Below are 13,440 nucleotides of genomic sequence, written 5' to 3'. Positions count from 1 at the left end.
GTTCGATCAGAGACGCAACCTTTCGAAGAACCCTACGTGCTGGTGGCAGGCAGCCACAGTAGCGGATTCCCAAGGCTGCTGCTGAGATGAGTCCAGCAAAGTAGTTCAGCTCAGTTTCAGCGAGGAAACAGTTAAAGAGCTCAGTGTTGTGCCCGGGAGGCAGCCTTTGTGTTTAACATTGGCAGGGGCTCAGTTTGGGCTGGAGGTTTGTTTTAATTGGGGGAGGGGGCAGAAAAGGGGACGCTCTGACTTCTTCAGTCTGTCTCTTTCTTCTACTGATTTAGCGGAGGTGGAGATTTTCAATCCCACCCAGTTAGACGCAGGCAAGAGGATCTCGTAAGACTATCCCAGGAAAAGCCACTCGGCGGAAATTCTCCGCAGCAGCAGCAGCGGCGGCGGCAGCGGCGGCAGCAGCCCGGGGATGAGGCTGGGCGGGAGCCGGGCGGAGGACGCCCGCCGGGGGTGAGTGCGCGGCTGCCGCTGCGGGGCCCGCTGCCGCCGGGCGCCCTCAGCACCCTCCAGATAACGATTGGGTGACGCTGCTGCGCCTCTGTGTGCGTGCGTGTGTGCGTGTGAGTGTGCGTGTGTGCGTGTGAGTGTGCGTGTGTGCGAGTGCGTGTGGGCGTGAGTGTGCGTGTGTTTGAGTGTGTGAGCGTGTGTGAGCGAGTATGAAAGACGGAGGGAGGGAACAAGAGACAGGCACAAGGCAGCTTGGGGTAACTCTTCTTAAATAAAGTTTAACAGTATACAGATCTCGTCCGATGATCTGTATAGGCTGCAGGGGAGGTAGTACTGATTCGCCAAGTGCATGTTGGAATTGATCTTTTGACAGTGTTACAAGCGGAGAGGGTTTTCTTTTGTGTTAGAGGAAGAAATGCAAGGCGATTGCCCCAGCAGCAAAGAGCGCTCGCTGCCTGCGCTGGGGTGGGAGACAGCCAAGGGACATTGGCCTTGGCGGCGGTGTCTCTCACAGCGCTTTCGTGCCCTGGTTAAGTTTATTTGCTCCTGTTTGCATCTCAGCTGCCTTTTGGGCAGATGAATCATTGTTAACTTTTTAGCTCGCCTTTAATACCTCGAATAATTCAGTTTCCAATAGTATAGTCTCTTCCTGCGAATCTCGGCATGGCAATTTTTCTGGCTTGACACCCCAGGCAAGACAGGAGTTTTGTTCTCGGCATCTGCGGCTACTCCTGCAGTGCTGGAGGAGCACAGGCACAGCCCTTGCGTGTGGCCTCCAAATTAGCCCAACAACCACGCACACCAGGTATTCAGGTTACGTGTGAAGGAGAATACTAGATTATGTTGTCACAAAAAGTTATTACGGATGCCGGTATGTTACTTACATGAGGCAGCTTGTGTATTGTATTCTGTAAAAATATAAACACTTTGAAAATATGCACAGAGGAATGAAGGACCGTCAGGAATCAGTAAGAAAGTATCTTTAGAAAGTATTATATTAAAAATTTTCTAGTTTGCTTCTTAAGGAAAAATTTCTTCCAGGAGAGGGAAGAGATGGTAATTGGCAGTTTTGTTCCTAGCTTTGCATGCCGGATGCATGATTGCCATGCTACCACCATGTTCATATGATATATATAACAAATTTTCATATGAAAACGCCATTAAATAAGGAAGATGCTAATACAGCCACTGAAGCAGAGGGCTGTGGGTTCTGTTCATAGCTGTATCACATTTACTTGGGCACATATGAACTTGGGAACGTCATCTGAATCATTAATGATTCAGTTTTTCCATTTGTAAATTGGGGAATCATAGTCAGAGTAAATACTAAAAATATTAATACTTGAGTGAAAAAAAGTTACAGTCAAATATGTCTGTTTTTTCTGGTGTGATTTAGAAACCTAAAGTGAAAGCACTTACATGATGCAAACTGTTGCTAACTGCCCTGAGATAGCATCGTAACCAGCATTTAATAAGGAAGGATTTACTAATTAGCATATTAAACTTTAAGATCGAGTGCACAGGAACTCACAGTTGGTCAGATCCTCATCTCAAATATACCAGTATAAAAGACTGGTCTGTGAGGGACAGCATTCTACACACCAGACAGGAATACTCAGGTTAATGTTGCATTCGCTGCTGTACATAGGTACACACACAATTCTACAGACCACACACAACAGAAGAGGGTAATAGTAGTAAATATTTACACTGTGGCTGCCTCCAGAAGTTCTATCAGTAAAATGTCTCCCACATTCTTTCTCTGGTAAATTTCTTCCTATAAACTCTGATTTTACAGCCCCATAGGGAATGAAATTAGGATTCATTTATTTAAAAGGATCCTCCCAAATCCTTCATGTGAGTCCCCAGAAATTGGAAAGGTATAAATATTTTACTTTCTACTCTTCTTTTGGCAACACTGCAGCACTTTGTCTCGTTTTGCAGATACGAGCCATGTGAAAAAATCCTTATCTTAAACTAAAGTGAGGCTTCAAGCAAATGGATTTGAGTGGCCTCCTTGGTTTCACTGGAGGCATAGTATCTATGCTGCTGTGGCAGGGACCCGGCTCTGGTGGTTACACATAGGCAGTCGTACATACTGAGACAGAATGCTGTGATACTTCCTTTCCTATCTGGAAATGTCATGCATTGTTGTTTAGAATCCTAAACTAAGTAATTTTTATCTTTAAAAGAGCTTAAATTTTTATAATTTGCTTCACCGTGGCAAAGTACTGAACATGAGTTGCAATGACATTCAGGAACTAAATGACACGTAAAGTTTGAAGGGCTTTTCCTGGCCAGAGGTCTACCTTAAGACTATAAAAATCTTCTTCCTAATATTTCGGGACTTTGGATCTGGTCCAAAATTTTATTTGAAATGCATATATCTTCAGTCTTCATTTGAAATCCAGGTAATTATGAAGTCAGAGAAAAAATAATATAAAGCCTCATTGTTGCAATATATCAAAAAGACTGAGAAAATTTACAAATTTACTACCATTAATTATTAATGCAGTGCTCTTACCTTACTTTTTCAATGAAAAAATAATAACTTTTTATTTTAGCTAAAATATCATTGAACACTCTCCAAGGCCTCTCTTTGCTGGTACACTTTTCTTGCAAGACGATTTTAAAACAGAACTTCATCCACCATATTTTTTCCATTCATATAAAAATTATGTCTCAGATAAAAGGGTTTTGTGGGATCTCATTTGTATAAGCTATCGATTATTTCTGGAATTTTTTTTGTGTTTGCCTTCTGTCAGTTAACGTGTGTAACCCAGATTTCAGAGTAGCACAGTGATTATAAAGAGGTGTTTATATATATGTGCTGTAGAGACTGTACATTCAAAAACCCTTCCTAAGTGAGAAACAGGGTGTGTTAGCCTACCTGTTTTATTGATTCTGGTTTTGTTTTTTGCTTATTATTTCTCTCTGCAGGTGAACAAGTGAGAAGTGTCTCATTGAAATACTGAAGGTGTCTCACTGAATTTGCTCTTTTGGGACTTCAGGATGGAAGCCTTGTGTTTAAGAGTTTCCTTGCTGCTGCTGGTTCCAGGATTTGCCCTCAGTGACAGCTCTGACAGATTTGCTGCCAATCACAGTGACTTGGGAAACTACCTTTCCACTTTCTCAGGGATCGAATCCAGTGTACTTCTCACCACCAGGCAGCCCCTGGTGTCCAATCAAACTGTCAAATGCTCCCAGCAGACTAAGATTGCTGAGACTTTTAAATACATTAACACAGTGGTATCTTGTGCTATTTTCATCGTTGGAATGGTTGGGAATGCGACTCTGCTGAGGATCATTTACCAGAACAAGTGTATGAGGAATGGCCCGAATGCACTGATAGCCAGTCTGGCACTAGGAGACCTTATCTATATCGTCATTGATATTCCTATCATTGTGTACAAGGTAGGATGCAACAATACATTCTAATTGCAAGTTTCCTTACAAGTACACTGTCTGTTCTCTAGGGTTACTTCTTTGTCTAAGTAGTGTTCTTTTGTCAATGAATAGTCCACTTACGAAAAGTGGACTTTTGTCATTCTACAACAAAAATCTTGCTCCCAGGTCTCACCTCCGTAAAGAAAAAGCGTATCTCCTTTTAAAAATTATGTAGCTCTTGGCTGTTAACCAAAGCTGGCCTTGGGCATTTCGCAGGAACTCTTCATTATTATAGCTACTATAGCTAGCAAAAGAATTTATGAGGGAAGACTTTTTATAAACTGTTCTCCTCATTGATGGACATATAGCATTGGACTAGTTGCTATATTTGAAATATTCTATCCTTACTTTATGTTTTTACAGAAAATACTCTCTGTGATCTGCAGGCTTCATTTTGCGGCTTTGCAGAGAGATTATGTCAGTTAAGCTGAATGTTAAGGTTTTAGTTTAATATTCATTAATAGCAGATTCTCAAAATTATTCCAGAGTTAGTAAAATCAATTATATCATAGAATATTTGTGAAATATCATATTTCATCTGGATTTGTCAAAGTATAAAAAGGATCCTCAGCAATTCTTTAATCTGCTATAGAGTTATCCTGTCCTAGTTTTTTAATTTTTCATTTTAACTAAACAAAGCCATAAAGCAGTGCTTTTGCTGATGCAGTGTATCATTACTAATGTAACGTGCATGATTCCAGGACAGGCTTGAGTGAACAGAACTGTGTCCTTTTTAAATACGTCTCACTGATATTAACTTCTCTTAGAAAATCGCGAAAGTTTGTAAGCTTCTATCTGTATCTTTGTGGATTGCATACAAGTGCATAGCTGATAGGATATAATTTTTCTTTCTTTTCTCAGTAAAAACTTAAGGTGTTTCTGTTAGTAAATAAAACACTAAGTAATATAATGAAGAAAAACCACACAATTTTGGCCCTTAAAGATTCTAGAGACTTAACTTTTACTTACATGTGTTTTAAACAAAACATTTTAATGCATGACTTTATAACAACTACTCGCTTGTGTTTTCAAATTGGATTTTAAAATTAAAGAAACGGTGAATTGAAAAGACATCTTTTCTATCTATATAAACATTGATATCATATCTATTGACCTGCATTATAAGGCAGGTCAAGATCATAAAAATTTGAATTCATTAATGGATTAAAAATATGTATATGTGCATACATTATATTTGTGCACAGGCACATTATCTACAGTAAAATGAAGTACCTGGTTCTGATCTTCCAGTAGTATAAATTACAGATAGGTCTTTTAACTTTATCTGGTTTTAATATAATATGAATTTGAAACTAGGATGAAGACTGTTAATAATAATGCACCTGATTTAATAGAAATTCTAGTTTCCACTTTCCAATATTCCACCTGGAAAATTAAATAATTAATTTGTAGATAAGATAGCAGATATCTGTAGAGTATTTTGGATTAACAAGTTGATTTGAAAGATTAGCCTCTGCCTGATTTGAGATTCACCTGTCTTCCATAGCTCTGTGGATGCCTAATGGGACATGGGATTGAGGTTTGGCATGTTTTCATTATTCTTAGTGAACTGGACTTGTAGCCTGGACTGCATCTCCCATGATGCATTACAGTTTCCTCTGTGGTAAATTATCCTGATGGATATTCTTTATGAATAATTGCTAAGGCTGTGTTCTCACTTCTCATGGTATTTCTGATAAGAAATCATAAGGAAGAATGGCGTGTGTTTTTTTCAGAGCTGAGTTTGGGAAAGAAGAGGTATTTTTATCACAAATTTTTTTCTAACCTTTCAAGAGCTCTGCTGCATCTTCACAAAGAGGAATGGAAATCTGGAATTAATTTTGCCTTTCAGAATGGTCTTCTGAAAATTTTTTAGAAGTTTAGTTAAAAGTAACAAACTATTTTTTACTTTCCCTTTATTACTTTGCAATAAATTTCTTCTATTAATTTTCTGGCACTTCTTTGGCATTCTATAGGTTCATTTGCCTTGCTGTATCTTATATGATGAGCTGAACTGTGGTCCTGAATATCTCTGTTCAAATGAAATTATAGAAGCCTATATGAAAATCTATTTCTGTACTGCAGGGAAGTATTTGATAAGTAAAGGCTGTGAATGAAACTGCAGCCCTTTGACATCAATGTATGCCAATTCCTACATGTAAGAAGGCAGAATTAAGATCACATTTACAAGCATAATTCTAACTTTTAGTAATTTTTAGAGTGCTTGAACCTCCAAAATAAATTACTTCAAACATTACCTTGTACAACATCTTGTTGTATAAGGTTAGCTGCATGTTTTCTGATACAGGGAAGCATTTATAGCATTTATAAGAGAGCTCTAGTACTTCTGGTAAGAAATTCTATTACTATTTAGAGTCCATTTTCATATAAACCATTCAGTAATATCTCTACTTACAATAGGAGTTGATTTTAAAGTTTGTTAAATGGCATTCCTATTTGTATCGCTAGGGATCCTAAAATCTGTGGCACAACTTAGCTCCTCTTGTTGAGTGACAGTATGAAAGGTGGCCACTGGAAATACACAATTTGAAAATGGAAGTGATGGTTTTTAAGGAAAAAATTAAAGCAGTTTTATTTTTCCTTTAAGTGTAAATTCTAAAATATTTTATACACTTAGTTCTAACTTTATTTTAAAGATTCTTTTAGCTTCAGAGTCAACCTCATGTTGAACCATTATTAGTACCTATATAAACAAATGGTGTCAAACTATACATTATAGGTCACATCCTTATTTTTAAGAGGACAAAACAGCTCTGAAATCAGAATTGGGGTAAATAAGCATTCATCTGCATATTAAAATAACCAATAGTACAGTATCAAGATGGCCACATCGTATAGAACAAAATGTGTAATACTGTGCAATTATAATGTAATATCAGAAATAGGTATAATCACTTTCCTTAAACATAAGGTAGCCTTAACGATTTTGAACCTACTTTCAAAAGAGAAGTAGGTAATGTTACTGATATTCAAATCCATTTAGAAGAAGCAGCTATAAGATTATACTAATTGAAAATGTAAGGTCCCAGGAGAAGTGAGTCCATCATTCTGTTATGCATTTACACAATTAACAAAGATGTGATGTTGGAGAAAAAAGAAATTATGTCAATTATGTCAGCTAAAGATATGGTCACAGGTGTTTGACGTTCTTATCCTTTCTTCACGGTACAGCAGGCTCAAAAATTTCCCCTTACTTTCTCCAATTACTGTAATTATATAGTGGATTCCACTTAGCAATTTGTTAAACGGATTGAGATGTGAGTAAGATTCACCAGCCTCCTTTGAAGATATTCTGGATGTATTAAAGTCCTATTACACTAAATTACTGCTAGTATATCCACTTGTAGTATCAAATCAATATTAAAAATTGAAACAAATTGAGTTTTACAGGAAGGGTGCCAGTTATAAATCCAGCCTTACTAGACTGAGCTAAGACAATTTCATTTGCAACTGCATGTTTATAGTACCTGGACCCAAATAGTTTCCTCTTTACCCAAAACATATCCACCCCAGACATTCAAGATGTCAAAGCCTAAAGCCTCCAAATCAGTAAGAATGACTTCTTTGCAGTGAAAAGAAGATTGGGAAATACAACTTTTATGTTTTATGCTGCTGTAGAGGTAGGGTTAAGGCACTGATGAAGAGACAGGTTTCATACCTCCTTTTCTATTATCAGGTGGCATAGCACATAGCTGAAAGCTGCTGCATCACCCACATTTCCCAACACTGCTCTACGTATTTGTAGCAAATTAAGCTAAGTTTGGACACAGTGCATGAAAATTTCTTTACAGGACTGCTTTCCACAAAGAAACTAGACAGTTTCCTAAGGCTACACATCAGCAGCAGCAGCAGAATATCCATAGCACCACTGTTGGCTTGGCTATGCTAAAGCTCTGGAAAGCCCTTATGGCTGCTGCTGCTGTCACTGGCTAAAGTTTAGCAGTGCAACAGCAAGAACAACAGGTGCGCTCCGCAGAAAAAGCTGTCCATAGCTCTTCCTGAGCTCATGGAGCTAGAAACACTCTAGGCCAAGGCTCTAACCTTTGGAATGGCAACATTCAGTTTTAACTATATTATTGGGAAGTCCTGAGCTGTCTCTGCTTCCATTTTTATGAAATTTAGAGAAAAATGTTTAAATGAGTTCTATTTACTGAAAACTGACCTACATAGGATTGACATAAATTATATTGCCTTACATCTTAATATGCTTAACTTCTTAAACCATTAGTTTATAAAGAAGTAGATGAAGCAAATTAGTCACCTTTTAACCTGTTTCTTTAAATGTGAATAACAAACATTTTTCTAATTTTTTCACTAGTATAAAGTGAAAAACATCTACCCAGAAAACAAGCAAGAATATCCACTGCTCAAACAGCTCAAGAAGATTATGTTTTAATAAACTAAGCATTTTTGTTAGTAAATTTGTATTCATGCTTACCTTAATTGCAATGCCATCTAAATCTGAGTAGTCCACATAGAACATTATGAGTCTAAATATGAAAGGCAGCTGGCAGTAAGCAAACATCTTCAGCCATTTTGCCTTCAGTAAAAGAAGACTTAGCTGAGGCATTTCTAGTCATGGATGTTTTCAACATCAGAGCAAATGTATAAGTGTTAGACCAATCCCTTACTTAATCACAAATTATTTGGCACATCTGTTTACCTTTACTGACAGAATTAATAGTATACATGAGAAGAGATGATAATTAAACACATTGGGACTGATCCTGTAGGCTAATAGAGCAAGTGACCTTCACAGTAGTTATAGTTTTGTGCCTAAGGGGTATATGGCCAAGCCCATAGCACACATAAAGTTAAGCACACGTAGAAAAGAAACCCCCCTTTAAAAGCAAAATTTGTCATATGTGCAGTGTATATTTCTCAATGAAGTACCAACACCAGTAGGAAATTCTGAGGCCACCAGCTTAACAGCTGCATTCTGGTTCTCACTGAATTCTTACCAGTGATTCCAAGAAGCAATGCATTGGTAGCCCAGTGTCATGCAGAAAGCCATATAACTTGCTCAGAACATGACCTATTAATTGGTTTTATGTCTCCACGTAGTGATCATACATTGCACAGGATTTGATTGCTGAGTCCTGAAGGCCAAAGTTACCCAAAATGGAATAGGGAAGGGAAGTCCATCAGGAATCTGTTGTCTCCACTTTCAGACTGGAGCTTCCTTGCAGCAAGTGTTTAATGTGCATACCAAGATAGGAGTTAAGGAGGAGATTTTATATTCTAGGTCTTAGTTCAGGATCCACTCTGCCTTTAACTCATGGCTGTACTTTGCGGAGGTGGGATATATGTTCCCTTCGGTGCACAGGCAGCTCCTCCCTCATCTTCAATTTGACATCTCATGCCTTCTTTGCTGTTCTGTGGATTTGTAATACTGTACAGTACCTAGAGACTCTAAGTTTAACAGAATATTTTAGTATGTTTGCTCTCTTTATTTTTCAATCAGCTGAACTCTACAGATAATTGTTTTGATTGTGCACATCCAGGGTTTAACAGTTCAGCAGTAATTTCTTAGCAATCCTGTCACTTTAACAGCACACTAAAGACAACACAGCTGGAAGAATAACAAAAGCAGTATTTTGCCCAGGGATTGAAAAAACTCTTTTCAACAAATCACCATGCACGTAAGCATACCTTGCATCTCATTTCCCTGAAGAAGAGCAGCACAGCTTGAGAAACAGTCTACCTAAAAGGATGGAAAGTTAGCCAACACCACAGAACAACAAAAAAGAAACTAAGCCTACTTTGTGAACAGCGAAAATACCACAGGGGAAATGTCTAAAGTTGTTAGGAATGCTTTACTGCTAAGTAGATTTTTGTAATAAATGTAAACATTTTAACAAGAACATAAAATTTAGGATTTTTTTTTTTTACCAGTTAGTTGTGATAGAATGTTCTGCTTCAAAATCACGCCATTTGCTTTCTTACTTTCAGGATCTCTTGAAGTATCATCTATTTTCTCTTGTGTAAAAACTGTACATTCCCTTCCATAGCTGCCTAAGCAGGAGAAAAAGACTATAGGCAGCCATGAAATGGCTTGAGACCCTCTGCCACCTCCACCTTTACTCAGCTGGGCAAAGATGACCAAAACAGCAGAAAAAGCTGTGGTAGGGCAATTCAGAGGAAAAAATGTCTTTGATGATTCTCATGCATCCCCACATAACCTTTCTTCCTTCCAGAAAAAAAAAAACAGTCAGTCTTTTATCCACCCAAAGTGGAAAAAAAGACGGTTCTTGGTTGTAGCAAAATTAGGAAAGTATTTCCTGCAAAGAACAGTTGAAGAGATGCAGAGTGCCTTATCTACTATAGCAGTATTGTGAATCTAAGTATAAGGAAAAAGCCAAGTGATACCAAAGTTAGCAGAAGCCCAAACTATCATGTCACCATGATACACTCAATGTTGTTCTTGTGCCCTGCATTACAAAGGTTAGCCTTATTCATTTTCCTCTACTTTTCCTCTACTCGCTGTCCTTCCCTAATTTGACAGTTTTCACACCAGCAGTGAGAAGGGAAGGAATACCTAGAGACAGGCTATGTTCTCTTTCCTTCACCCTTACAGCTCTTCCTCTTTCCAAAGTCGTGGAGCACAGCTGAGTTACATATGTGGCATGAGCAACAGCCTGTGGGTCCCAAGAAGGAGATGGATGAGGATTGTCCTGCAATCCAATTCTCTCTTGGATATATGGGTTACAGAAAGAAGAGAAAGGCTTGAGAACATGCAGTGAATTCTTGTCCTATTAAGTTTCATGGGGACAGAAGGGTCCCGATTGAGTCACTGAATCAAAATACCACAACCAAAATACCACAAGCAGGAGACTCAATCCACCCTTCTTCCTAACTAACCAGACTTACAGATCAGATACAGGAGAAACACTTCAGTCAGAATCATCATAATTTTTCACTTAATGCAGTCAGCTCAGTGGTATAGACCTCAGACACCTCTGTGTTTGGTCAGGTTTCACCTGGATTCCAACCAAAACACCAGGTACTTATTTGGCCCAAGCTTTGAAGCAGACAAGGGCATACATGATTGTAGAACACAATTTGAGACAGAGCTTTACCAAGACAGCTCAATGTCGCCTAGAGGAAACTAGACTTAAAAAAAAAAAAACACCAAAGAAAAAAAAACCCAAATGTGCTGATCTGACAACACTTAAACACCATGAAACTCAGGATAGTATCCTGCATGGGGGTGGCATGAGGGGCAAGCACTATCTGTATGAAACACCATTCAGTGTCTGGGAAACAGTTACTGTGGATACTGTGTGCCAGCACAACAATGGTCCCAAGTGCATATAGGAAGAAGAAGAAGGCTCTAGAGCACTAGGTTGAGAACTGAGCAGGAAAGGGCAGGTATGAAACCTTTGCTTTCATCCCCAATGCCATGTGGCAGAGATAGAGGACCTCCTGGCATGCAGTTGTTGAACCAAAGCAGGTTTTATAGAGCAGCCCAGAGACAGTTCATATCCAGCACCTAACCCAGTTCATCTATTTTGGGCTGAGTTCCAGGGTCATCATCTGCCTGTAAACATACAGTATCAGCCTAGTATTAGATAAATACCGTGGATGCACATGAGCATGTACTGGTGAATACTCATGTGGTTAGATTATAACATTCTCTCTTTTAGACTATATATAAATTGCTTGGGATGCACAGTGGGACTTTATCTATGTTTTGTACATCAGCTAGCATGAAAATGGGTGTTAGAAAATAGCAACAGCGGTAGAATAAAATCAGCTGAGTGACATTTAAAAATCATTGCCAAGGAATGTTCTCAGCCCTGCTGTCTCGTTTGTTTCAAGCTGCAGTGTCAGGGCAGAGAGGCCATATAAAGCAGCAGAGAAGGGGGGATGCTCAAGGAAGCTGTGGCTGGCTGGTCACTTTGCTGAGGTTTTTTAAGACCAACAGTAGAACCTTGAAATCTTGGTTTCTGATTTCAGTGTAAAAATATGCTGTTGACTACACTCTTCTCACTCAGGAATTGCACCATACTTGAAATGTACGAAATACTCCTAAGTTGCATACTGCAGAAGGGGAAAAGTGCATTTCCTTTGCCACATGTCTTATTTTGAAACCTCAGAAATTTTGTGAGTGGGTTTGCAAAAGCACAAGCCATTTGACCAACTCATGGAGAGCTGGGATACAAGTTGGGATAATCAGCCTGATTCCTTCTGTCCTTGTGCCTTGAGAGAAAATGTAATCTGCTAAAACCTTACACTCATTTTGTTTGGATATTAAAACATGCAAAAGCACTGGAGGAGCAGAGCCAGTTAGTCCCAGTTCTTATACTGCACCTACGTAAATCAGGACTAATTGAATTAAACTTTTGGGCTCATTTTTTAAATACAAAATCAATGTGTTATTTCCCTCTGAAATTTCTGTACCCTGCTAGGGCAGAACAGAGGGAAATGGACTTGTTTTGATGTAAAATTAGTAAAATCAAAGACGGGATCAGATTTGCTGACTAAAAATATCTACAGAAGGAAAAACTGGCACCTGATCCAAGGGGAAGTAATGAATGCATAGCTGATATGGAATGCCTACAGAAATGATTGCAAAGTTAATCTTAAAAATCAAATAACTTAATTCTGATCCCAGTGATTTTGATTAAGATCAACTTGAAAAGAATGTCTAATGATTTGGTACTGATGTTACTTCAGTTAGTGGAGAAGTGTAAGAAACAAAAGGAATAAAATACTTTTAATCTTAAAAAAGGAGAGCTTCCTGGGGTGTGGGGAAGATGTGTACATGCTGGAACCATGATAAAGTTTCCCTGTGAGGAGTAATGAGTTAGTGAACCTTTTTCAAGTACAACGCTTTTCTTTTTGAAGCTAATATTTGCCTTGTAGTAACAGAGTTTCCCAGTCACTACAAAGTGCTTGTTCATTTCTGTTGCTGGGTATATGCTACAGCTTCAGTCAGTGCACATAAAGGAATAGGTGGCTATCTTTCTGTTGCCTTTTAAAGTGTGACTGATAATCGTAAATCAGTTTTGGGGCTCTGGTTGGCACAGAGGATTGACAAAAGTCTACTAGGTGCTCTATTCCCCTGCAGTGCCATTTATAATTTAGCCTTCACCTGGTGGTGCCTGAGAACTATTCTAATTTTACCCAAACCCAGACAAGAACCAGGAGCTGAAATTCCATGTGACTACAACTGGTCAGAGAATTACCATGGATTCAGATCGCTCCTTCTTTTTCCAACATTTTCTCTGCAGCCCTGACATAAACTAAAGCCTCATACAAGAGTTCTAGGCAAAATGCAAAAACATGCCCTGTAAACATTTGTTATAATATTGTGAATCTATCTAGAAAATAGTTCTGCTGGAACTTTCAATGTATTTAATTCAGCCAATAAATACAGATAAAATCAGAGGAACTAATGAACAGCTTGCAGGTATATTCTCATTACCTTTCTTACTGAAGGTACTGACAATAGTTAAATCACCAATCCTAGTGATCCATTTCCTAGTCTTCTGGCACAAGGGGGATTTG

General features: G+C 38.6%; 1 protein-coding gene across 1 annotated transcript in view; it reads left to right on the top strand.

Annotated features, from left to right (window-relative positions):
• Positions 1 to 218: 218 nt before the first annotated feature.
• EDNRA (endothelin receptor type A) overlaps positions 219 to 13,440 on the top strand; it is a 35,335-nt gene continuing 22,113 nt past the window's right edge. Inside the window, exons 1-2 of the mRNA XM_075090435.1 lie at positions 219 to 462; positions 3,400 to 3,873. Of these exons, the coding sequence (XP_074946536.1) occupies positions 3,472 to 3,873 (402 nt within the window). The 5' untranslated portion in view covers positions 219 to 462; positions 3,400 to 3,471. The remainder of the gene's footprint in view (positions 463 to 3,399; positions 3,874 to 13,440) is intronic.

This window comes from Phalacrocorax aristotelis, chromosome 4 (assembly GCF_949628215.1).
Source record: "Phalacrocorax aristotelis chromosome 4, bGulAri2.1, whole genome shotgun sequence".
NCBI classification, from domain to species: Eukaryota; Metazoa; Chordata; class Aves; order Suliformes; family Phalacrocoracidae; genus Phalacrocorax; species Phalacrocorax aristotelis.
This window is presented reverse-complemented; position numbering and strand designations above follow the sequence as displayed.